The 22,979-nt window shown below is 30.8% G+C and overlaps 2 protein-coding genes across 3 annotated transcripts; both read left to right on the top strand.

Annotated features, from left to right (window-relative positions):
* The first annotated feature begins 7,539 nt into the window (after positions 1–7,539).
* On the top strand, positions 7,540–14,380 carry LOC129911639 (leucine zipper putative tumor suppressor 2 homolog). 2 transcript variants are annotated; one of them, XM_055989496.1, is made up of 7 exons: positions 7,540–8,194; positions 8,303–8,450; positions 8,513–8,669; positions 8,905–9,061; positions 9,161–9,372; positions 13,275–13,464; positions 13,526–14,380. In XM_055989496.1, the coding sequence occupies exons 1-7, from the start codon at positions 7,547–7,549 to the stop codon at positions 14,282–14,284; spliced, it is 2,271 nt and encodes a 756-aa protein (XP_055845471.1). In that variant the 5' UTR covers positions 7,540–7,546; the 3' UTR covers positions 14,285–14,380. The 2 variants fall into 2 exon arrangements, with proteins under 2 accessions (XP_055845471.1, XP_055845470.1); XM_055989495.1 differs by having other exon boundaries at positions 8,905–9,082.
* Positions 14,381–18,624: 4,244 nt separating this feature from the next.
* Positions 18,625–20,596, top strand: LOC129911650 (maltase A2-like). The gene is made up of 6 exons (XM_055989513.1): positions 18,625–18,791; positions 18,856–19,199; positions 19,258–19,598; positions 19,658–19,856; positions 19,919–20,026; positions 20,085–20,596. The coding sequence occupies exons 1-6, from the start codon at positions 18,632–18,634 to the stop codon at positions 20,400–20,402; spliced, it is 1,470 nt and encodes a 489-aa protein (XP_055845488.1). The 5' UTR covers positions 18,625–18,631; the 3' UTR covers positions 20,403–20,596.
* Positions 20,597–22,979: the final 2,383 nt, after the last annotated feature.

Here is a 22,979-nt window from a genome sequence, read left to right as displayed (position 1 = left end):
CTTTATGCCTCCAGACAATCTAGAGAGAAGAATGAAAAATAACAACAACAAACATAAATTAATTAATTCAAGTCATGGTGGTGTTTGTGTGTGCACCTTTCTGCTCCATCACCTTTCAAACAGACAGCAGACTTTAATACCATGTCACAATTAAAAAAATCATACAAGTTTTTTCAAGATCCATCAGATTCTCAACATAGTCCGTTCATGTTTATATCTGCACCTTCTCTGTGGGGCAAGTGCGCACTATAAAGACCACAACAACGTCGCCAGAGACCGACACGACTCGACGACGAATAACCTATTAAAGATGTGGGTCACAGAAGCCGTTTGATCTCTGCAGAGCGAGAGCTCTCTGGGAGTTGAAAAGTTTCCATTTTGCAGGCTCTTGGATTTTTTTCTTATAAAGTCCGATGAATTGGAATGTCTTTTCGAGGTCTTACCGCAATTGGCCACCGAGTAAGTACACAACATGATGATGCGATGCGTGTGCGCAGCACACCACGAGAATGAGAATATTTTGTACATGGATAAAGTGTTGTGGTTACACGAGTAGAAAGTGAAAGTAAAATATTATAATCCAAGGTGAGTTATGAGGAGAGACGATATATTATACGAGGAGCACACATTTTTAATGATTAAAGGGATTTTCATTAAAATATTCTTTTTTTTTTAATGGTCGTGCTTCTGCGTATACGCAGAAAGGAGATAATGACCTGCCGGATGAGGTATTAAATATAAGGAACGATGACGTTAAATGGCTAGTGAAGGTGATAAATTTAGGGTTTTAAGATATGAGAGGTGAAACTTTTTTCTTTTTTTTTTTTAAGTTTGTTGTTTTTGTGAAACAGCACAGTTTTGTAAGTTAGAAAGCAGAAATTTCATTATCGTTATAATTTTAATACCCAATAAATTGTTTGTTTTTTTAAGAAATAGTGTTATAGTTAATGCGTTACTTAGTTTTAGTCAAGTAGCTTGGAGCAGTGCTTTTATTGAACCACTTTTGTAAAATGTGAAGAAAAATATTCCACTTATAGAAAGAGTTGGAGATTGCATTCACCCAAGCAGGGTTCTTTTTTCTTTTATGTTTTTTATCCTGGAAAGACTGAAATTTCTGACTTTGGGTCACTAATACACAAAACACCAGACGGAATGATTGGCTAGCTTTGATCCCTTTGAAGCTTATCTTCGGTCTCCCTTCCTATCTAAAACCTTTTACCATTTACACAATGGTCTGCCTTATTCCAGAGAATTCTCATTTTTTTGCTAAGTGACGTTCTAGCAAAATAAAAATATGTATACAAAAAAAAAATAATTATTAAAAAAAGGTTACTCATACACCACAGTGGTCCACATTTTTGTTTTAATTTAATGATACAGTATCAAAGGAAGCTTAGGTTTGAAGGGTTGTTCACAGCACAAAGTCAGTTCCCTTATAAGACTAGGCCGTGAACCAGGCTATTCTATAAATGTTCTCATATTTGCCATTGAGACCTGAACTTTATTTTTCAGTTCTTCAACAAACCTGTTTAAAAGTAATGAAAAAGATTTGTTTAAAAATGTCTTATCTACAGATTCTCTTATATAAAGAGCTTCTCAAAACACCCGCAGCTCCTTTTCTCCATTTATCATCCATCGACGTAAAAGGAGATACCCTGTTCACTGATTAGTGAGTTTGGTCCCAATAAATACCTTTCATGCGAACTTATGATTCTACCATTGAGGATGGTTTAAATCAGTGCAAATTTAATTGTCTACGTTCTTAAGTTATTAATAAAAAATATTTAAAGAAAAAAAATATTTAAAGGGAAAAATTAATTTAATTAAAAAAAAAGTTCGGACCTCAACTCTTTTGTTTGAAAGAAGCCGATAAAAAATATGCTATCTAAAAAGTGACTGTTCATCTATTTTTAAGTGTAAAAGTGTAAAAAAGTAAACATATTTATTTTTCCATAAATATAAAAAATACATAAATTCCAATCTTTAAATAGTTTTCAGCTTCCAATGAGGCTCACGTACGCAAGCCATCTTATTTTTTCTAAAAGCGAAAATGTAAAAAAAATGAAACCTTTGAGTTATTCCATTGAATTTTATCTACTGAAATCTAGTAAATAATTGATCTTTGAAATAAAACTTTGGCATCGACCCAGCATATCTCATTTTTTTTTCTCTCAACAAACCTAAATATATTTTTAATTGAACCCGTATGAGTAGGCACAACAAATTAAATTTAATTGATTCTTTCCATTTTCTCATAAAATATGAACTACAAAGCGTAATTACATTTCATAATCATCACCCACTCTTTTTTTATGTTGGACAACAAAACAAAACAAAAAAAAACCAAAACGCATAATAATAATTTTGATTAATGGCCCTTCACAAAACATTCACAACATTCAACACACCATAAACAAAACAACATACAACAACAAAAATCAACAACAACAACAACAAGAAAACCAACAACATCATGATCCATTGAGAGTAATGCTTTTTATGGTGCGATTACATCGTGTCCTACATTTGTGTTGGCTCTAAACATGGCATAAGCTAAAGGTCATCACCACACAAATATAATAAGAAAAAGTTATTTTTGTTGTTGTTGTCTTGTAGATATTTATTCCAATCAAAAGTCACACTTTTCCGTCGTTTCAGAGAGAGAAGGCTTTTTGTTTTTGTTTTAACGGTATAGATTTGGTTTAACTGTCAAGACTCAGAACTATACTCGCTTTTGATTTGGCCAAAATCGTGAATGAAGACATCTCAAGCTGCGCAATTTGTATCTCTTTTTTTGAGCCCTGCCTACACTTTATCAACAAAACTGAATGAACAAAAAACAGCAGCAACCTAAAAAGAGAACGAAGGAAAAACCAAAAAAAAAAAAAATGACAACGGGTAAGATTTCATTTTGAGATCTAGGTAAACAAACTTGAGAAACGGTATATAGTCGCTTTTTGGTGACTAGAACCTTATATTGGACCGAACGAAGGCATCATTATGATGTGAAAGCGTCATATTCATGGTTACCACTTTGATGGATATACAAAATTGATTGTACTAGAATGTCATCTGACATTGGTTGAAGGCCTGCTTTTGTTCTTTTTGTGGCTTTGGAAAAATATGCTTCAGTGAAACAATTTGGAATTATCGAATTTTGTCAAAACTTCATAAGATTTCTGAAGAACGAAGGTCACTTTAACCCTCTACTGCATGAATTAATATTAGCGGACGAAAAAATTAAAAAATGCTTTACATGGGTTCTTTGGATTGTTTTAATACGGTTTTCATAAAAAAAATTTGTTTGAATTAATTTGTTTAAAAAATTTGTTTATAAGCCAAATTTGGCTTCGTATGCATTAAGGGATAAGAAATTTTACTAATTTTATTTATTCAGATTATGTAAAGAATACAATTAAAAATATCAAAAGATAAATATTTATCATTTAAAAACAAAATAAAGTAAAATAAATACATTGCATTACAAAAGGTTAAGAATTAATTCAAATTTGGCTCATTTCAAGCCATGGAACGAGAAAAGCAATTTGTTTTTTCCGTCATATATATTTTTTCTGGTTCAAATTCTTTCCACTGTCGAAGTAAGTCTTGCTCCAACATTTTCACCCACTCCCAGATCTTACAAAAACTAAAAAGTAGTAAAATTATTGAAAAATATTATAGGTGAGCCCCCCTCTCCCTACAATTTTTATGGTTACGCCGCTGGAAATGGGGTTAACATGAGAAAAATGTCTCTAAGTGTGAAGGGGCTCCATTTCTGAAGTAAAACATAGCTTCATAGCAAAATAACAATGTAAAATAACAAAATTTTTCAACAAAAAAATTTAACAAATTGTGTAGATTTACAACCCCTTAATGCATACAAAGCCAAATATGGTTTCCGTACTTTTTGCCCTCCCAAGACCTGGCCAAAAATTTTTTTTTCAATAAAAATTGGTTCATAGCATACACAATTAGACAATCGATCAAAAATAAATTTTTAATTCTACTTTACCTTCCAAACAAACGCAGTAATTAACACTTAAAGTATGAATATATTCTACACTTTCGATTTCAATGTACACGACTGATCGACTCACCTGTGATTATAAAACACATCTTTATTTTATGTCGGACACACGAAAAAAACTATCTCTATGGGTTCTCAGAAACACAAAGAAGAGGATTGTATTGAATCTTTACCATTTTTTTGTGATACAGAAGAGAAAAGTGCATTCAAACAGACAAAACCATATTTGGCTTCATATGCAGTAGAGGGTTAAACTGAACGAAACTTAGTTTTGAGAAGGTAAAGTCGATTTTTAAAAGTTCTTCCGAGTTGGACGACTAGGACTGCTATAGTACTGATATAAGACTGCTAAAAGACTGCTATAGGACTATTATAGTGTTATAGAACTTCTCTAGGACTACTGTAGGACTACTTCCAAATTATTAATGTCCTAGATTATTCCCCAAGAAAATAAAAAAGATCAACTTAACGACAAATTGTGTGGCAATCATGATCATATCCAGCAATGAAGGGAAAATAAAAGAGAAAGGGTTTCAGGAGATCTTTGTGACAGACGATCGACGTCTTTAAAGAAACCACAACCAAGGCTTGAGGCTATTAAATCACCAGAGAGGTGCGAACACGTTATAAAAGTTTAACTGTATAAAAAAGGTTTACGAGAACATGTGGGGGACAAATGTCAATTTAACTGTCATTTCAGTGCTGCCAGCAGGCACTTTAATTTAATTTAATTTATTTTTTTTTGTTTGTTGCCAATTTGCCAGCCATTCAGCCAAGACCAGACAAGACAGACAATGGTCCATTGACCTACATAACGTGATAACAGTTTCTCAGAGCTATGACTCTTATTTTGTAATTACAATTTTTCTGAAAATTATTTGCACTTTTTTTTTTTGCTCTATTGTTGTTCTTTTTCTGTGTCCTGTTATGTAGTAGATTATACTCTGTCCGGGTGTCAGTGGCAATTTAAAATCACTTAATAGCTATACAAATGGGTGTGACTCTTACTGGAAGGAACGTGAGGTTCCTTCAAGGTGCACATCAATCAAAAATTGATTTAAGCAAAAAAATTTAAAATGAAGTTTAAAAGTGTATTAACCAATTGGTTGATGTGTTGTGGAAGAGAAATTGCAAGTAAAAGTGTTGACCATGAGAAAGAGAATAAATTATATTGATGTCAAGTGGGAAAGAAATTATGCAAAAGTGGCAGGTGGTGGTGAATTTTTATAATTTAAAAGATATTCTGAAAGATTTTTAAAGACTTTTTTTACGAGGTCAACTTTCAACTTTTTTTTGGCAAAATATGATTAATATCTTCGAGATGTTGGATAAACATTTGCAGGTGTTTGAGGTTTGTGATTGTTTGTTTGGATCAAATAACAACAAAAACGACTGATGTTCAACAAAATGATCGGACATTTCTCCCATGATTGAGACTGCCAGATTTTTTTTGGCGAAAATTATTTACCATAAAATACCGGGCATATTAGCATTGAAACCCCCCGAAAATAAAATCTTCAAGAAAATTTGGTACAGATGATTTTTATGGAATTCTGAAAGTTAGTTTTTTTTGTTTTTTTTTTATATCTCGCTTAGAAAGTGAACATCCCATACAAATTTTTCAATTCAAACCAAATAACTCGAAAACGGCTCTAACGATTTTGATTAAACTCTGCAAACGTAATATTAAAAGCAATTGCAATAAAACTGCAATTCAAAAAAGTCAAATACAAAAATATTTTTTTTTTATTTAACAAAATTTTGCCCTAAATGTCGACTCTCTTCTCTACAAGTAAACTAACATAAAAGTGTTTTCAACTGCAAGAGCAAGTACGTGCGACCCCAGTCGTGCATTTTATTTATGTAGGTACTGTGTTACTTTGTTAAACTGTTCAACAGAAATTTTAAAAATTTGTTCATAATTTGGAGTTTTAACGTAGAGGTTTCGAATTACAGAATTTCGACAAGCAGAATAATGGATTTGCAGAATCTTGAAAAACAAAATTTTGGACAAAAGAATTTTGAAATGCAGAATAATAGTAAAGTAGAGTTATGTTCAAACTAAATTTTAGTTATTCGGATAATGAATTAAGGTCTTACAAAACTTTGGAATACAGAATAACGACCCGTTTCCGTCGCAAACTACCGGTAACTAATATTTTTTATTGCTAAGATCCTGTCGAAAATTGATTCGTACCTATTACTTTTTTTTAATGAAAAAAACCTCAAAAATATTTTTTTGCTTATTCAGAACTATTACACATAAGCTCAACTCCAAAGAACGTCAACGAATTCTGTTTGCAACATAAATTTTCTCATTAAGCACCAAAGCACTTTTGAACTTTGGACAAAAAGTAATGATTCTGAAGGCTGAGGGCAGAAATTAAAAATGCTATGAATACAAAAAAAAGCAATTATTTTTTTTTATGTATTCAACATTTTTCATTTCTTTTAACTATGAACATTGCACTATATTACTTTTTGACTTAAGTTAAATTCTTTGTTCTAAATTTCCTTCTAAACTTCCTTTGAACAAGATTTTGCAAGAGAAAAATGCTATGATTCATGCAAAACAGTAGACAAATTTTTCGAATGACAATATTGCACATGGTATCTCACCTTTGCGGATCAAACAAAGTGTATTTAAAAAGGTCTCAAGTTCAAATTGAATATTAATCGAACAACTTGTAAAGAAAAAAAAAATAATACATTTCTGCATAATTATGTCACCTGAATGAAAGCAAATGAGTTACTTATTGCCTTCTCTTATGTCACAAATAGTAGACTATAAACATTCCAGACTAAGTCACTTCTCTGTATGTCACTTATATCTTCAACAACAATCTTGTTTAATTCGAAATGAAATTGACAATTGACGTCATGATTGTTGTTTTACACTAATTTATGTATTTTCCGACTTTACTTTCATTTTCATTGTTTTTTTTTTTATAAAAAAAAACAATAAACCTTACTTAACACACCTTCATTAGCATAATATAGGCTTGTGTGCATTCTTGAAATAAATATTTTTCATTCCAAAAATAAAGTTACAAAACTAAAAATAAGTTGAATATCTTTTTGGATTTCCTCAAAACAAAAAAAAAAAAAAAAACAAAACCACAACAAGATGCAACAGTCTTGCATGTGCAGCATCCAAATTATGTAAATCTCTTAAAAAAGCCCTTAAGTGGTGCCTCCAGTTTTTTTTTTACTTAATATTCAAAGTCAAAAACCTGAAACCAAAACTCCGCACTCAAATCAAGTTGAATAAAAATTTCCATTAATTTTATTACTGCCAGAAGTCGCAATACCGTAACCCGGTCTGTCTGTCTGACGACGCGACATTACGTCGCGTCATGACTTATATATTTTTACAACACATAATTAATGTATTTTGACAAATAATGTTAATACCGTTTTTTTGCATTCGTTTATTGCGCAATCAATTAACATCCGTACACTATCAATCAAAAATTTTTATAATTTTTTGTATATTTTTTTTTGCAGAAATCCGAATAAATGGACAGCTCAATCCAAAACTCATACAACAAGCAGCGAGGTCACATTCGATCCGCATCGCTGGAGAATGCGAATTCATTTATATCGAAGAATACCCTAGGGCTGCCTTTAGTGCAGCCGGGCTTTACCGGCACACTCAAGTCACGCAACGAGCAGAAGCGACTGCGCAACAAATTTGGCAGTCAAAGTAATTTAGAGGATTACGTTCAACAGAGCCGATCAAAGTTTCAAAATATACGAAGTATGTTTGAGGCAACTAAAAGTAGTGGTAGCGGGGAATGTGAGACACAACAAATGCCACAACAGGCACAACCACAGCAGCTGCAACAGCAACACCAGCAACAACAACAACAATCGCAACAGCAGCAACAAATGCATCCAATCAATCAAATAAATCATTCCCAGTACCAGCAAAATATTCATATGGCGACAGTGATGCATGCGCATCCAGAACTGGGTCACCGAGGGAGCAGTGCAACCAGCAACTATAGCACCAGTAGCTCCAGCAATCACCATCATCATCACCACCCGCAGCTGAAGAGAACCACAATGGGCGGCGGAGTGGAGTATAGTGATAGTTTGAATATCGTTGAAACAGACAGCAGTGGCAGCACTGATCGTGTAAATCGTTCAGAAAAATCAGATCAGGTGAGGTCATCATCATCATCAAGCTCGCCATTAATGGTGATCTTGCGTGATCATTGGTCATTCCGAGAGAGATTCTATGTTAACTTTCCCTTACCCCATTTTTTTTAGGCAACAAATCTTCTGCGGCCCATCGCATTCAAGCCAATCCCCTTCGAACCAGATTATAGCATTCCGGTGAGATATAACGAGCTGGGTGATCGTTATGGATCAACGCCTTCCCTGGCACCAGTTCAAGGCTCCAATCTAAGATTTGGAAGTAAGTCGAATTCATATGAATCACTTCTATTTCTTGTGTGTTTTGTTTTTTTACTACCCAAGGTACCACTGACCTTCGGCATGGTTACTCGTCCAGCAATAGTTATTGCAATAATTTAATGGCACGTCGAAGGTGTTCCAGATCGTTGAAGATCAACGATAGCATGGAATCGATTCGACATACACCCGACTCAGATGCAATTAGCCAAAATAGTACTTTGTGAGTATATTATTACGACTTCATACAGGGTGTTTTTTTTTTGTTCGTGTTGTCGTGCAATAAAAGACAGTATCTCACTGATAAACAATTGAAGACCAAATAGAAAGTTAGTAAAAAACATCAAAAAAATTAAACAAATTAAATTAACGATAAGAAATAGAAACACCCTGTTAACAGTGATGCCACTTATTTTTAATTGATTTTTAACTAAGTTTGTTGTTGTTTTTTTTTAAAGAAAATCAAACTGTGGTAATACTAAATACATCATAAGTGAACAATTCGATATGACACCATCACCATCCGATTCAGGAATATCCGAGCTAGAAGCTGCATTAAAAGATCGTGATTCAGAATTGTCATATTTGCGACAGACAATGGAACATAATGAAAAAGTGATTTTCAAAGTTCAAAAAGTAAAATTTTTGAATTCAATTAACATTTTTTTCTAATTCTATGTTTTTTTTTTCTTTTTTTCTATGTTTTCTATATAGGATAAAGAGGCTTATTGGGAAAATGAAACAAAACGTTTAAAAGCTTATTATGAAAATCAACAAAAAGAATTTTTATTGAAAATTAAAAAAATGGAACAAATGTTGACATTGCAGTCATTTCAATTTAAGCAAAATAAATTGAGAATTACAGAGAATACAAATCGACTGAAGGAACAATTTGGTGATTTGAAGAAAGAAAGTGAATTGTTAAAGTAAGTAATACCTATATTAAAATTTAAAACTTTTCTATTAGAAATTTTTTAATTACATTGCATAGTTTTAAGAAACTGATATTTACTGCATTTCCAGTAAATAGTATTGATCTATTAGACACTCACGATATTAAAGTTTTTGTTATATTTAAGAGATAAAATAAAATACAATTTTATTATCTCTACACAGAGAAAAAAAAAAAAAACTATTTTAATAGTTAAAACCGGGATAACTATTTTATACATTCATTATTTACTATTTAAATAGTCTTTATTAACTATTTAAATAGTCTCATATAACTATTTTAATTGTAAAATTGACTTTTTAATAGTTAATTTGGAGAATACGAGTATGTAATTCGATTGATTATTAAAATGGTCACAAATAACTATTTTTTAAAACTATTTTAATAGTTATCCTGATATTAACTATTTTGTTCTCACTAGTGTGAAGCAGTTACGTGGGATAGTTATGATCCCCTCGACATCGAGATCATAGCAGCGCCGAGAAAAAGGAAGAAGAAGAAGTTCTCTGAGTGTAGGTTGTACTTATTCATTAAGTACAGTATTTTTCAAATAAAAATTTACTGGATTTTCTGTTTTTTTGTTTTTCAATTTTTAAGTAATTTGTAAAATGACAGCCTTTAAGACTTTTTTTTTTTGATAAAAACTTTTATTTTCCATGCAAATATTGAAGTTTATCTTGCTGTTTAGGTTAAAAATATAATTCCATGATTTCAGATCTTGATTCTTGTAAGCAGTTTTTTTTTGCAAACAAAAAATTTCTGGATTTGCGCGCCATTTTTAACTGTTGGCAATTCAGAAACATAACTTCCCTTATATATTTTTTTTAAAGGAAAAAGATTTACTATAGATCAGGATGGTATTGCAACTTTGCAGTTATTTCCTCAATAAATAAACTACTGCGTTAGCAGAAATCTTTTGGAAGGATTTTTATTTTACATACAGATTTTAAGGTTTGTCGAAAACACATTTTTATGATTTCTAAAGTTGAAACGCAATGTTAATTATTTTTTCCAATGATTCAAATGAAGTTAACACTCGATTTGCCGGTTTTTGTTTATTTGCAATTGCGTACCTATTTTGTTAGAACATTTTTCTTCATAAGCTTTTTCTTATAAAAATGACTACATTTAAAGATTTTATTTCATGAAGGCTTTCATTTTGCTAGCAAATAATGCGATTTATTGTTTTTAGTGACAAAGTAAAACAAATTATATGTTTTCCAATTTTTATTATACAGAGTACAGAATTTTTTCATGTAATTAAAACTAGATGTGCTGGATTAAAATTCCATTGAAAAATGTATTGTAATGAAACAAACGACGATATAACAAGTGTGGTTTTGACAAATTCTGCCACTGGAATGACTGGCAGTTGCAGAAATCTGTAGAATTCGGCAAGCCAACAAATAATTTTAAAGCTGAATTTCCTTGTGTTAAAAAAAGCGACTGCAATAGCAATCATTTTTGTCTTTTAAATTAATTCCTTGCTTGCTTATAAAATTCAACAATTAAACTAACCAATATGAATAGGTAAGTGACTGCGTTTGTAACACTCAGTAACAAATGAAGGCGCTTTTCAGTAATTGTTGCCATACAAATTTAGTGTATACTATTGCAGTACAAGCAATACTGCTATTTTTTCAAATTTGTTACTTTTGCAGACTGACCATTTTGGACTGTGCGATTTTTAAAAAATGGCATTTAAAATTTAGGAGAATTGAATTTGACTGCATGGGATACAATATTTATACATTAACTTGTACCCCTCTGATAAAATCCTTTATTTGCGTGTACATACTGCATATTCTAGTACCTACTTTTTGTTTTTTGTTTAAACAACCCTAGAAGTTTGTTTGACTTGGCTTTCAGTCGAAATTCCAAAATGACTTTACTACATTCAAAAGAAATTTTTACCTACTAACTGAAGTCTACATCAATTTGTTGATTTGCTTTAACAATTTTTTTTTTCTATTTCTTAAACAAAATTTACTGTATTTTTGAAAATTCAAAACTATTTTTGAAAAAAAAAAAAAAAATGACTGATTTTCGATTCATAATTTCAAAACCAATATAAATTGACTGCATTTGCAGCAAATTCTTGAAGTTTTTTTAACAAACACTTTGATTCACCTTCAACGAATTTTTCGTTTGTAAAAAAAAAACAACATATTCTCAAAATTGTTTGACTGTACTTTTACTGCATTTTGGAGTACGTTTTTGATATATATCTGATTATAAGCTTTTAAAATCATTCAACTCACTTTCGAGTAAATACTTCAATACAAATAAGTTGATTGCCTTTGCAGGACATTTTTGTAAGTTTTATTAAAGTGTATGAATTTAGCTGCAAATCCAGTTTCTTGAAATCAGTTTCAGGAACAAAACCCATCGATTCACCATGACTCCAGTTTCTTTGGCAAACCAATCAGTTTTCAGATAAAGTTGAATGCATTTTCCAGTACTTTTTTGAAAAGTTTCAAATCCTGACCAATGATTAATCTGAATATTTGACTGCATTTTTGAGTAATATTTCTTATGGTAAAAATTATATTTCATTACGAAAGCATATTAAAATATATTCTTAAGCAACCCTGAAAAATCAATTGACTTGCTTTGGAGTAAGTAGTACTATAATTTGAGTTTATTACATTTGCAGGAAATTTTGGTTTGAAATCAATTTGTGGGGGAAGTCAATTTTCTCAAATGAGATTTTTTGAACTATCACTCAATTCACCTTTAGCTAAATTTGCTCTGTTTTTAAAATAATTTCACCAAAAATTGTATTATTAGTTGACTGCATTTGCAGTAATTTTTTGTCACGTGCAATGTAGCTTAGGATTATAAATTTTGTTGGAAATCAACGTTCTTGAATGAACATTCTGGAACGCGCAAAGTTGTCTTCGACAAAATTTTTACTACTTAAAAATAATCATTTTTATCAAAAACACAAAGCCGACTTCCATGGACCGAAACTGGGTTTTATGTTTTTCTCATAGTTTGTATAGCCAAAACTGAACGAAATTAAAATGGGACCACACTGCAGGCACCAACTTTGCAATACAAAAAGAATTGTCAGTTTTGCTTCACGCAGTCCAAAGAAATGAGGTAACAAACATAAAAAAAAAAAAAAATACAGACGAATTGAATACTTCTCCTTTTTGGAAGTCGATAAAAAAACAATCTGTTTTCAAAACAAATTTTACTGGATTTTCAAATATATCCGATTACAAAAGTCATATTTTAAAGCCAAACCCTATGTTTGGGAATCTACATTGGGTAGGTTCAGAAACGTTAGGGACTAAATATTTAGGTAATTTCTCGGTCTCTGATTGGTCAGCTGTCAAAAAAAATCTTTCCAATTTAGGTCATTTTATTGGAAAGCTGACTGGAAAGTTAGGCAAGAAAATTCTCCCTAAAAGTTTAGGAAAGTTTTTTTTGTCAACATGACAGCAGATTGTTTTTAATTAAAGAATTAATTTAGCAAAATTAAATTTATTTGTGTGAAAAACAACAAAAAAGTGCATTATCGGTTATATTTAATTTTATTTATTCATTACAGTTAAGTGAAATTTGGTGTCTTACCCATGCGACCGGTAAAATTCTTAAATAAATTTCGAAATTTGACAATAGCATCGCATCCAAACTAATTTATTCAATTTACTCAAATTTCCGTTCAGAAAATGACGTTGCCTAAATATCTAGTCCCTAATATTTCCTGAACGTGCCCATTGAATTCTTCATTGAAGTTGCTTTCCGGTCAAATTCCGACAAATTGACTGCACTTGCAGCAATTATTTTTTTAGTTAAAAATTTTTCAGACTTTAACACTCATTGATATCCTTTTTGCAATTTTTTAAATTTTTGATTACATTTCAGAAGTGAAAATGAAGGTCTCAAGACATCAGAACGCTCAATACGGGATTGTATTAATCAATTGGAAGAAAAAACCCGCATTATGGATGGTCTTATAGGAAACCTAAAAGCCCAACTGGAAGAAAACGAATGGACTGTATGTCAACGTAATGGTGAAATAGCTTTACTAAAAAATCAACTCAAAGAGGCTAATGTAAGTTCGTCAAAAAAACCTCTCCTTTTCGACAAATAATAACCTTTTTTAAAATTTTTAGCTTGAATTAACTGCAAAAGATCAAGAAATCCTCCACCTCAAACACGATCAAACAACAACAACAACAACTCCATCAGCCGCTGAACCAACTCCTCCATCGCCATCAATTCAAGCCCAAGAAGTCGAAATTAGTCAACTAAATCGTATTATTATCCTTAAAGATCAAGTAATTTTAGCACTTACCAATGAACTTGGCAAGCTGCGCAAAGAACTTTCCGATCTTGCCATTTTTCATGAATACGGTGAAGAACCGTCGGGAAAACTAAGCCGACTGAAATATCAAATTGATAAAATTTCCAACATCTGTCAGAAAAACCAAATGAACAACGAAGAGAAGCAAAAAGATCTCTCACCAAAGACAATTGACGATTCGAATCTTGAAGTGATTATGAATTGTCTACAAATTGTCCCGCCTTTTATTGAGCCCCCGCAAAGGCCATTGGAACGACATTTGACACCCGAGTCACGTTTGGCACAAATGTCAACTGATATACAGAATTTTGTATATGGTACATTAAATTTGCCAGATATTGCTCAAAATTCACAATATCTTGATGAGAAGATGGCGTCAAAAGATGAAGTTAGTGTGTTGAGAAAGGAATTGGCTGAATTGAGGGGCAATTTCGAAATGGAACGACATCAGTGGGCGGAAGAGAAGGAAAAAGTCCTCAAGTATCAGAAGCAATTACAAATGCATTATATCAATATGTATCAGAAAATCAAAGACTTGGATAGCAGTAATAGTTCGGAGGCTGTTTAAGAGAGGGAGATCATCTTTTTTTTTTTTTTTGTTTAAGTAAGAGACAAAAGAAAAGATTTTTAGTTACAAAACTTATTTAATTTATTGATCGTGTGTTGTAACAAATATTGAAAATGTGTTTTATTTTTTTTTTTTTAATATTTCTGTTTTTATTTTTATTTTTTAAATTTAAAGGGGAATGGAGGAGTAAAAATAGCAAAGATATTTATGTAAGAAGATTAAAAAATAAAATAAAAATAATGTGAATATGTTAATGCATTATGTTATCTAATTAAACTTTGTTTCAATAAATTGTTTTTGATTGATTTGAAGATCCATCAAGATGCGGAAGTTGGACAAACTGACAATAAAATATCATTTATTTTTTTTTACATTTGATTTACATGGCAACACTACGTCTTATACTTGCAATTTTAAAGATGAGCCTCTACATTTCTTAGATAGAAGAGGGTTTCACTTATATACATAAACATATATACATTTATACATATTTTTGCATTTACCTCTATCAAATAACATTATATTTGGTCTGAAATATAAGTGTTTTTGGTATTTTTAGCATTTAAGTAGGGTTGCCGAGTACTTTCTAATATTTAAGAGATATACCTGACATTTTTGCACTGACGCAACTTCAAGAACATCTGACTTTTGTTCAAACTATTATTAATTTGATAAGTGTGTAAGTTTTGTATTTAGTGATTGGAAAAGAATAATTGGTAAAAAAAAATGTGTTAAAGCTGTCTTCATATACAGGGTGTCCCAAAATTAATGGATCAAACGAAATATGCTGATAGGCCAACTTTAGGGCTCTCAGAATTTGGTAACTTGTTCATCCCAAATCCTTACGGTTTTCGATTTAATGCAGTTTTCGTGAAATTTCGAAAAATCTCGACTTTGCAACAGTATTTTGCTTCCTCCGCTCATAATTGATTTTTGTTTTTTACAATTCTTTCACTAAAACATTGCCTAATAATAAGAAAAAATTAATTAATCAAAATATTTTTCATTTCATACGCCATTTTGCTGCAAATTAATTAACAGTTCCATGTTTTAAAAAAAAACTCAATTTCTTTCTTTTATTTCAGAGCAACACCCTGAAAAAAATTTGTATGGTGTGGCACTGGTTTATTATTTTAAAAACTTGTCGCGTTATTGCAGTTTTCAAAAATGTATAAATGTTTCCAAAGTTGAAATTAGAACGAAAGATATCATAATTTGAATGCGAAAAATCAGACGTTTTCAGAGCAAAATAACAAACAAAAATCGAGTCTTTTGTTCAAAAAGAAATAAACAAACAACAGTCGAGAAAATGTGTTTATTTTTCTTTGTTATTTTTCTCTCAAAAGCCCTGTTTTGTTGCTTTTCAATTGTAATATCTTCAGTTCTAACTTCAACTTTGGAAACATTTATACATTTTTGAAAACTGCAATAACGCGACAAGTTTTTAAAATAATAAACCAGTGCCACACCATACAAATTTTTTTCAGGGTGTTGCTCTGAAATAAAAGAAAGAAATTGAGTTTTTTTAAAACATGGAACTGTTAATTAATTTGCAGCAAAATGGCGTATGAAATGAAAAATATTTTGATTAATTAATTTTTTCTTATTATTAGGCAATATTTTAGTGAAAAATTGTAAAAAACAAAAATCAATTATGAGCGGAGGAAGAAAAATACTGTTGCAAAGTCGGGATTTTTCGGAATTTCACAAAAACTGCATTAAATCGAAAACCGTAAGGATTTGGGATGAACAAGTAACCAAATTCTGAGAGCCCTAAAGTTGGCCTATCAGCATATTTCGTTTGATCCATTACTTTTGGGACACCCTGTATGTATCTTATACGTGCATTTGAAACACTATTTTGCTTTTTGGTTCCTGATCAGGGTTCTATTGCACCAACCATTTTTCACTTTGCATTTTGCAACTTTACAAAATAATATTTTCCTGCAAAGTGAAAGTGCAAAGTGTTTCACCAAAAATTGAAAGTATATTTTATTTGTTTTTTATGTTGAACTTTATAATTATTTTATTTATTACCTTCTTTCTTTTGCTTCTTTTAGTTCAGATTAAATTAAAAACGCATCTTTTTATTTTAGAAAATTATTTATTTTTGGCCTATATATTTTTGAAAGTCTTCGAGTTCGCACTTTACAAACTTTTTTGCAAATTAAAAAGTGCGTTCGTTTCACCAACAACTAAAAATGGAACTTAACTTTTCGTTTCGTATAAACATACAAGCGGGAAATTAAATTACCTTCAAGTTTGTGATACATTTCCTTTTCTAGGTTAAAAAAAAACCCGAGTTAGGTATGTGTTGTAAAACTTAAAAAAAAAAAACAAAATGGAATTGGTGCGACTGTGGAAAACGAGGTTTTCGACTCTTGTCTTGATACTCTTTCAAATACTGAAGTACGAATTTTTCCCAGACCTTCATATCTAATTTTTTGTACTATACGGACACACATGGAAAAATATTTGTGGTTGCCAAGCGAAAACATTCAACTTTTAAGAAATTATTTGCAATTTCTAAATGTATTTTGAAATTTTTAATTTGAAATGCAAAAATCAAAATTTTTTGTTTAGTGACACGAAATTCTTTGCAAATTGGCAAAACCTTGCGCTTTTCAGAAAGAAAAGTAGGTACTTTGTGCTTTGCAGATTTGTAGTTGGTGAAATGAGGGAAAAGAAGGAATTGTGGTTTTACTTTTCAAAAAAAAAATTTTTCTCAAATTTCTATTCACCAAACACCAATTTGCAAAGTTAAAGTTAAAAGTTGCAAAACGCGAAGTGGATGGTACAAAAAGGCCCCAAGTGTGGGCTTTGTTTGATGAATATCGTATTAAAGTATGATAAGACCCTATGTTAAGCACATGCTCAAAAAGTTTTCAAAATGTTTCCCGACAAAATGTTCGCCCACAGGATAAAAACGGGTTGGGGTCGAAATTCTGTATGTTGCAAAATTCTGTATTCAAAATACTGTATGCCAAAATACTGTATGTCAAAATTCTGTATGTGCAAAATGCTGTATGAGCAAAATTCTGAAAGTCAAAATTCTGTACAGCAAAATTCTGGTTGGTCAAAATACTGTATTTCAAAATTCTGTACATCAAAATTCTGTATATCAAAATTCTGTAAAAATGCTGTAAAAAATATCGTTTTGATAATGTAAAAAAGTGCGCGCGCATATTTTTTACATCATTTTTACAGAATTTTGAAATACAGATATATTTAAAAGAGGGTTTACTATGAATTTCTAAGAGATATACTTAATAAAGAGGCAAGCTTCTAATGGTGATTAATCTAGGTACTTTATTAGGAGCTACGGAAAAAAGAGAGAGAAAACAAAACTACACTTATTTAAAAAACAATCTAAATTAAACCACGTTGCATACCTGAAACGGATTGAAAAAAAAATTAAATTTATTTGATTTTGAAATTTTTTTTGTAAAATGTATTTTGTATGTTTAAGAAAAGTTTGATTTGTGTTCCTAGAATTGATTTACTTTTTTACTTTAATAATTATGTTTGTATAAAATTACAACTTTACTGTCAATAATTATATTTAAAGCTACTATTTCGTGTTTTTTTATCAAAGGAAATTTCTTTAAAAATACTGTATTGAAAATACAGTATTTTGCCGTACAGAATTTTGCAAAACAGAATTTTGTCAGTCAGTATTTTGTTCATACAGTATTTTGACGTACAGAATTTTGTATTTACAGTATAATGACGTACAGAATTATGGTCTTACAGTATTTTGACCCTACAGAATTTTGTCGTACAGAATTTTGACAAGCAGAATTATGACCCGCTCCCGATAAAAACTCTTCCTTAAGTAGGTGAATTATTAAAAATTTGAATTTGATTTTCAGAAGATGAATTTGATTTGCGAAAGCGTTAATTTTTATTTCCAAAACGGCAAACGAAAAGTTGAAAAAAACTTGTACTAGGTCACCAATTTCTACAGTAACATGAAATTTAGGGGGAAAAAAGGCAACCAGTTAATTCTACAGTTTTAACCGCTTTTATTATAATAAACTGATAGTAAAAGTAAGAAGTTTTCGTACCACCCTTTGTAAGCTGATTTTATTATTATTTTCTAACTTGGATAGAATAAAACTTTTATTTAGGTACATATCACTGTATCAGGTTAAATTCTTTGCTAACTTTTATTTACACAGATGCTTTATAATCTGACTGAACATACATTTTTATGAATACTGTCACTTTCATTAGATTAATTTAAAAGTTTTTTATTTCATGACTATCACTTTACGTGGGTAACGTGGGTTTTTTACATTAGATCTTTCATAAGTGAACATTATCTTGGAACTTACAGTTCGCAAGATGTCGAAAACCCCACTGTATGCAGTTTTAGTAATTACAATAAGCTTAGTCTATACAGCTGTTGCTGTAACTGTTGATTGGTGGGAAAATGCTTCACTTTACCAAATCTATCCAAGATCTTGGAAAGATAGCGATGGCAATGGAATTGGTGACATAAAAGGTAAATATCTCAAGAAATTTCAATTCTATTAAATTAAAAAAAAAAAAAAATTGTATTCATGAAGGCATAACAGAAAAACTGGATTATCTCAAAGAAATTGGTATAACAGCTTCATGGTTATCACCGATCTTCAAGTCACCCATGGTCGACAATGGCTATGATATTTCCAATTTTACCGAAATCGATCCCATCTTCGGAACTTTGGATGATTTTGATGCAATGGTTAAAAAATTCAAAGAACTTGATCTAAAAATTATCTTGGATTTTGTGCCAAATCATTCGAGTGATGAATGTGAATGGTTCCAGAAGTCAATTCATCGAGAAAATGGCTACGAAGATTTTTATATCTGGGCGGATGGTTTTGAAGATCCACAAAATGCAGGACAAAAATTACCACCATCCAATTGGGTAAGAATAACTTCATGTGAAGTCTCAAAACCTCTGCAATTTTACCATAATATTACAGGTTAGTGTATTTGGTGGACCAATGTGGACATGGAACGAAAAACGTCAACAATTCTATCTTCATCAATTCTTGCCTCAACAACCTGATTTTAATTTCAGAAATGAAATAGTGCGCGAAAAAATGTTGGATGTTTTGAAATTCTGGCTTGATCGAGGTGTTGATGGTTTTCGAATTGATGCAGTTCCTTATATGTTTGAAAAAGTTAATTCCGATGGAACGTATCCTGATGAAGATCCAAAAAATCAAATTTACACTCAAAATCAAAATGAAACTGTTGAGCTGTTGTATGATTGGAGGAACTTTTTGGAATCTTATCAGAAACAAAATGGTGGAGATACAAGGTAAGCTTGCTTTTGAGTGCGTTTGGATATTTAAATTTTATTCGGTGGTTATGTTTCAGAATCTTGCTTGCTGAAGCTTATTCTCCGATTGCAATGCTTGATAGATATTTTGGCAATGGAACACACTTCGGTGCCCATATTCCCTTCAATTTTGATTTGTGGTATGTTACTAAGGCTTCAAATGCCAGAGATGTACAACGTTTGGTTGATGGTTGGATGAATGTCATGTGGAAGAAGCATCAAACAGCCAATTGGCTGGTAGGTTCTCTGGTCAATCATTGGTTTAACTCTAGTTAAGGGTAAATAATTCTTAATTCTAGACTGGAAATCATGACATGAAAAGAGTTATCGAACGTGTTGGTCAAAACAAGACGAATTTAGTTTATTTCCTGCTTACTGGTTTACCAGGTGTAACTGTCACTTATTACGTAAGCTCTTTTCTGGATTCTCAATTATATAGCTTTAAAAGATAATAAATTTTTTTAGGGTGAAGAAATTGGAATGTCAAATGTTGGTTCTCAAAATAGTTCCTATCAAGCAGGGCGTGCTTTTGCAAGAAGTCCTTTCCAATGGAACGATGATATTTCAGCTGGATTCTCTTCTTCCAACAAGACTTGGTTACCAGTTGCAAATAATTACAAGACAGTTAATGTAAAAAATCAATTGGCTGCTGAAAGAAGTTCGTTGAAAGTGTTCAAGGCCTTGCAGAAACTTAAGCAAACACCTGCTTTCAAAGCATTTAAAAAACAAAATGGTTTCAGCTATAAAGCTGTTAATGATAATGTTTTTCAAATCATTCGGTAAGTAGTGGAATCTGCCTCGAATAAGGATTTTCTGTTCTATTGTTTCATTTTAATTAGTCATTCTCCAGATGAAGAATATCGTATTTTGATAAATTTCGGTGATAATGAAGAAGATATTGGAAAAATATTTAGTTCAGGAAATGGAGAGAACAATTTGATGGAATACACTGTTGTTAGTGAAAATTCTCCTCACAATATTGGGTAAATTAGTCAAAATTACTGGTTTCACAATACTTACTCATTTAATCTTTTGGTTTTTGTTTTTTTTTTTCAGAGATAAAGTAGAATTGGGAAAAATTAAACTAATGCCAATTGAAGGAGTTGCTTTGAAAAAAGTGAACAAAAGTTAAATTAAAATGTTTTTTTTTTACAAATTACCTAGGTATTTGATTTTTTGTATTAAGAAAATTATATTATTAATAAAAAAAATTGACCTTCCGCAAATACTTGTTGCTACTTTTGCTGTTGTCTCACGAAGAAGTTCGATGAACTCGTGTTTATGATTTATCTTATCAAATATTAAAATCAAGTACATGCAATTGAATTTAAAGTACATGCATACAAAAAATGTTTATAGAGTGGTTATAATCAATAAAAAATTATACGCAATTTTTTAGTTTACTATGATTTAATGTTTTTGGTGTTGAAGATAATAATCTATTATTCTTATCTCTTTTCTTTTATTGAAAGAGAAATAATGTACAAAATTAATAATAACACTGGTCAACAAGGTGTTTGTTACAGACACCAAGATATACTTTTCTATAGGGTTTTTGGGTGCTGAGCTCGAATCTAAAGTCAGAACAATTCTACCACATCACGTTTTCGAGATAATCCCGTTAGAAAATCGAAAATGCCGCTTTTTTACCAGTTTTCGAGATTATTTCTTAGCTTTTGGTTATTTGTTTTAAATAAATTTGTACCGGTTTCTAATAGAACTAAATCTTGTCTTTCTAAATCCGTTTAAATCTTTTAAAAATCTCTTATCTTCTTTGAGAAATCTGAAATTGAAATCAACGTGTTTGGTATATCTCATATTTATTTGCTTTTAATAGTAAATCCCGAAATGTTCTTTGCCAATCGCTTTCAAATTTTGACACAACGTTTCATTTACATTCCAGTAAGTTCTTATCTTGTTTTTAACAAGAAAAAAAATTATATTTTTCTCACTAGTAATTATTTAGTATAAGTATCTGACACGGTCACGCTTTGATGTATCTCACTGCGATTCACCACCTTCGCAAATATAAAAACTTGCAAGATTCTAAATGGAACGTTGTGTCAAAATTTGAAAGCGATTGGCAAAGAACTTTTCGAGATTCGCTATTAAAAGTAAATAAACATGAGATATACCAAACACGTTGATTTCAATTTCAGATTTCTCAAAGAAGATAAGAGATTTTTAAAAGATTTAAACGGATTTAGAAAGACAACATTTAGTTCTATTAGAAACCGTTACAAATTTATTTAAAACAAATAACCAAAAGCTAAGAAATAATCTCGAAAACTGGTAAAAAAACGACATTTTCGATTTTTTAACGGGATTATCTCAAAAACGTGATGTGATAGAATTTTTTTGACTTAGGATTTGAGCTCAGCACACCAAAATCCTATAGAAAAGTATACCTTGGTTTCTGTAACAAAAAAAAAGTTTAATTTTGTTGACCAGTGTAATCAATATTAATTATATTTGACAATCAACTTGAATACTTAAATAGGCTTTGCCCACGGTGATAATGCTGAAGTTTATTTTTTCAAAACTGTTGCCATGGATATGTGAAATGAAAATTTAAGAAGGGAATTATCAACTAAAAATGATAATTTTCCTGAAGATGTGACCATGGCAAGGCCAAAAGGTGGCCAAATGTACCTCTATATATGTAAAAATGTTCTTTATATGTGACTTCATAGCTTCTAAAGTACTTTTCGTAATTTGAAAAATGAGAAAACTTTGAATTTGGAATAGAAAGCAAAAATTAAGAGTTTTCATAAAAAAAATTTAGGTGAAAGGGTGTTTTTTTTCGAAGAAACTGTAAAATCTCTTATTGGTCCCAAAAAAACTAATGATTCATTTTATTTTTGGTTTTGATGACAAATTGAACGTTTATGTTTAAGTTCTTAGACGTTTTACACAAATTATTATATTTTTGGGACCAATTCGAAAAAACATCCTTTCATCTTTTTTTTTTTATTAAAGCTCTTTATTCTTGCTTTCTATCCAAAATTCAAAGATTTCACCAAATTTCATTAGTATGGCCCATCATTCTTGTTTTCACTCAAAAAATACTCTTTAAACCATGATATTCTTATAGACACTTTAGATTCTTGTTTCTAATTTCAAAAGTAACAATTGCTGAATTTCAATAGGGTACCATTGTTATTACTTATACTTTTTTCAATATACCCACATTTTCTCCACACCTGAAAACACTCTTTGATATGAAAAAAATGTATAAACTTATTTTATTCGTAATTCCCATGGAAAGGACAATATTTTTAATACATTTCGTGATTTTATCCGACTTATCGCGGTTTTCCCTTATTTCCCAAAAAAACACCCTTTCACCTAAAATTTAAA

This window comes from Episyrphus balteatus, chromosome 2, assembly GCF_945859705.1.
Source record: "Episyrphus balteatus chromosome 2, idEpiBalt1.1, whole genome shotgun sequence".
Taxonomy (NCBI): Eukaryota; Metazoa; Arthropoda; class Insecta; order Diptera; family Syrphidae; genus Episyrphus; species Episyrphus balteatus.
This window is presented reverse-complemented; position numbering and strand designations above follow the sequence as displayed.